General features: G+C 40.4%; 1 protein-coding gene and 1 pseudogene across 1 annotated transcript in view; both read left to right on the top strand.

Annotated features, from left to right (window-relative positions):
• The window catches only part of FOSL1 (FOS like 1, AP-1 transcription factor subunit), a 6090-nt gene extending 2663 nt beyond the window's left edge, over positions 1-3427 (top strand). Inside the window, exons 2-4 of the mRNA XM_053449693.1 lie at positions 1395-1586; positions 2138-2245; positions 2392-3427. Coding sequence (XP_053305668.1) covers positions 1395-1586; positions 2138-2245; positions 2392-2820 — 729 coding nt within the window. The 3' untranslated portion in view covers positions 2821-3427. The remainder of the gene's footprint in view (positions 1-1394; positions 1587-2137; positions 2246-2391) is intronic.
• LOC128468098 (uncharacterized) lies at positions 842-980 on the top strand (annotated as a pseudogene).
• Positions 3428-3651: the final 224 nt, after the last annotated feature.

Below are 3651 nucleotides of genomic sequence, written 5' to 3'. Positions count from 1 at the left end.
TTTTAAGACAATATTATAGAAATTCTAAGGACTCTATATGGTTAACTCGATTTTCTTACTAAGTCAATTGATTTGTTATGTTCTTAATTCATATGTTCTTAGAATTACATAGCCAGGCATAGAATGGTTTCACTGGGAAAAGAGTTCTCATAGATAATACTGGCTTATGAGGCCACTTCAAAAGGGGAAGGCTGTGAAACACGGTACATCCAAAATTTGCCTGTGAATATGGCATCCTGAAGCCATGACATAAGATATTTACCAAAAGTGGCAATATATTGAAAGAAATGTAGTCAACAATATTTCTGGATTGAGGCACATTTTTGCCAGACCCCCTTTTGCATTTAGCTGGCTCCTTGGGCTGCTTTGTGGTGGGCAAGCCAGAATTGGAGGACTTTCTTTATGTACCCATACATGACAAGTGAGTCTGGCTTGGCTCGATATTTGGTCAATTCATCTGGAGTCTGGCTTATGCTGTGCCACAGGCCAACACACTTTTGTCCAGCATTTTGGGTACAGAGATCAGGTCTTCTGCCATTTTAGTCCTTTACAGCCATATTTAGGGTCACCAACTGAGGGCTTAGGCGTACATATGTCTTTTTTCAAGGCCTTGAGTTAAAGATTTCAAATTTTTTAATCAGTCCTGTGCTGCTTTCCTCTAGTGTGATAAGGGTAGATTTGCTTATTATAAACGTTAAATCAGCTGAAGCCAACTGAAACCTATTCCAATCTCATTCACTTTCTTTTCCTCAAATCCATCCAGATGAGTTTCATTTTATTAGAAATCCCTCCCACTGACAATCACACCGTGTAAAGCTACTAGTTATCTATAAACATTACAGTGACTTTATAGTGAATAAGTTGGCACTCCCCTGGTCAAAGATGGAGAAGGTCCTTGTGACCTTTCCAACACATTTATGGTTGAGGCATGTGCCACCTACTTTGTGGCTTCTCAAACTGTCCGTAAACCACTCAATATAATGGGGTCTTTCCACTAAAGGGAGACTGGACAAGAGAGTTTACAGGAGATTTCATAATTCAATATTAAGGGCCAACACTGGCAAGTTTCTCTTGCCAGAAGTACTGAGCTGGCCCAACATAACTCATAATTCAATGAATGAGAAGACTCACTACTTTTACTATACATCAGCTAAAGCTCACTGGGACTGGCCCTTTATAATAAATAGAGACGTCAAGGAGCAATTCTCAGTACCATTAATATTATTCATTTTATGTGGCATTTATAATGTATAATCCATATTTACTTAAGTATTTTATTTTATACTGTCATTTTTGGATATTTAGGGGCACAAGTTGCCCCCTAACATGACAAAAACAGTGCTTCCATCTCATTCAATTGTTTGTTTGTACAAAATTTGTTCTTCTTTTCACAGAAATACCCAAGTCATGCATCTTCCAGTTCATTTATCCCAACCTTAAATGCAATTACATCAAATCAGGATCTGAACTGGATGGTCCAACCAAGTGTCAGGCCTCTGACCTTACCTCCCTACCACAGCCCCCGTCATGGGGTTATTAGGAGTATGCCTCTCTTGAATATGGGGAGAAGGAGACACTGCGAACATGTGAGTATCTTTTTTTAAATCTGAAAATCCATCTTGCATTGATGACTCGCGATATAAAGTAGTAATTACAAATGACCCATTTGTGTAATATGATTATGCATGAAATTTATTTTGTGGGGTTAGTTGGTTAAAAATCACAACTGCCTCAAGTCAGAATCATTACATTTATAACGGAAACAGTTGACAGGCGACTCATCGGCAAAGTACGGTGAGTCAGGAGGGAAAAGAGAGCAGGCCGGTGCCCAACTTGGAGTGCCAAACCACAGCTTGGAGTGAGGGATAAACATTAATGGCTGACTCACAGGATCACACAAACTGCCAATTCCTTCACTCATTCATTCACAAGGCGGGCAGTGTTCTTTCTTTGCTCCCCTTGACACACTCGCAGCGCAACACTGTGACCTATATACAGAGCAAAGGTAGAACAGGGCAGTGCCAGCCTCTGCCTCACACAATTTGAACTCACCATAACTGGCAAAAACACAATGAAAATTGCTTCTCTGTTGGCCTTATAGAATTGTATGTTAAAATCTGTTTTATCCTTCCTGAAGCTAACTCCAGAAGAAGAAGAAAGAAGAAGAATACGTAGAGAGAGAAATAAGATTGCTGCTGCAAAGTGTCGGAACAGGCGCAAGGAACTGACAGATTATCTACAGGCGGTAAGAGTGGATAGGCAAACAAAACTGGGTATGGGGGGGCAAATGGTGGTAATTGGAGGAAGCTGAGGGAAAGGGCAGTAGCATAAACAATTGAAATAAAGCAATGGCAATTGTGGTGAGACTGACTTCCATTCCATCATTTGCAGGAGACAGACAAGCTTGAAGAGGAAAAGTCATCTCTCCAGAAAGAGATTGCAGAACTGCAGAAACAGAAGGACAAGTTGGAACTCATTCTTGATGCTCATCAGCCCATCTGTAAGATACCCAACCAGCATGATCAGAAAGGGGGCTCTCCCAGAACAGTCAAGAAAGAGCCACAGGAAGAACTAGCCAGGTGTCCCAAAGTCAACCTTCCTAGGATAGAGCTGAGCGAAACTCTCCTGGAACCTGAAGCACTTCACACTCCAACACTGATGAAGACACCATCCATCACTCCCTTTACTCCGACATTAGTCTTTACTTATCCAGGACCACAGGAATCCTGCTCAACTGCTCACCGCAGGCTCAGTAGTAGCAGTAGCAGTGCGGAACAGAGTCCTGGATCTCTCGATTCTCCTACGCTTTTGACTCTTTAAGATGAACATGGCTTTGAGATTATGACAATAAGTGTCTTCTGAATCATTATTTAGTTGCCAGTTTTTTTAAACTTATAGATCCTCTATAAAGGATCTTATTCACTTTCTTTGTATGGCATGCTCTCACATAACCCTATAAGGGCTTCTATGGCTTTCTCCAATGAAATGTACGTGTCCTTCCCTTGAAGTGATTCTAGTTAGATGCGTGACCTGATTGAGGTTACAAGTTTAGACAAAGGCAGAGCCTAAAAAGACTGTATAATTTTGATTGTTGGGCTACAGTTAAGGTCAGCCACAGAGCTAATATTACACTGCATGAGTTTTTTTCTAAAAGCATTGATAATTCACGGCTGGGCCGATATAAGACTACGTGATCTAATTTTATGGTCACAAGTAAAGTCTGCGGCAGAGCCTAAATTAGATTGCATGACCTCTGCTCTACAGTCAAAGAGTCAGTATTAGACTGTATGACCCCTAATATTGGGTCACAGGTAAAGGCAACGGCAGAGCCGTATTCTATATTTATTAAAATATATTTTTTATATGTTTAGTACTTGGGGTGAAAAACCTACATTTTGATAATGGGATGTTAATAAAAAATATACACCTCAACATATTGATAGTGTTTTCTTTGTAATATACTTACTGGTGTGTTTTTCCTGAACTTAAACCCACTATTCCACAGAAGTGGTCAAGAAGCCAAGTCCCGGCACACCATACAGGTGCTTGCAAGGACTAAAATACTGAGCAAGAGTTCAAACTGTGTACAGCTTGCAATTCTCCACATTTTACAAGACAAAACAAGCAAATACAGAGACAGTTTGAGTTTGG

The sequence above is a fragment of the Spea bombifrons genome, chromosome 10 (assembly GCF_027358695.1).
Source record: "Spea bombifrons isolate aSpeBom1 chromosome 10, aSpeBom1.2.pri, whole genome shotgun sequence".
Classification (NCBI taxonomy): Eukaryota; Metazoa; Chordata; class Amphibia; order Anura; family Pelobatidae; genus Spea; species Spea bombifrons.
The sequence above is the reverse complement of the archived record's forward strand: the minus strand, read 5'-3'. Positions and strand labels throughout refer to the sequence as shown.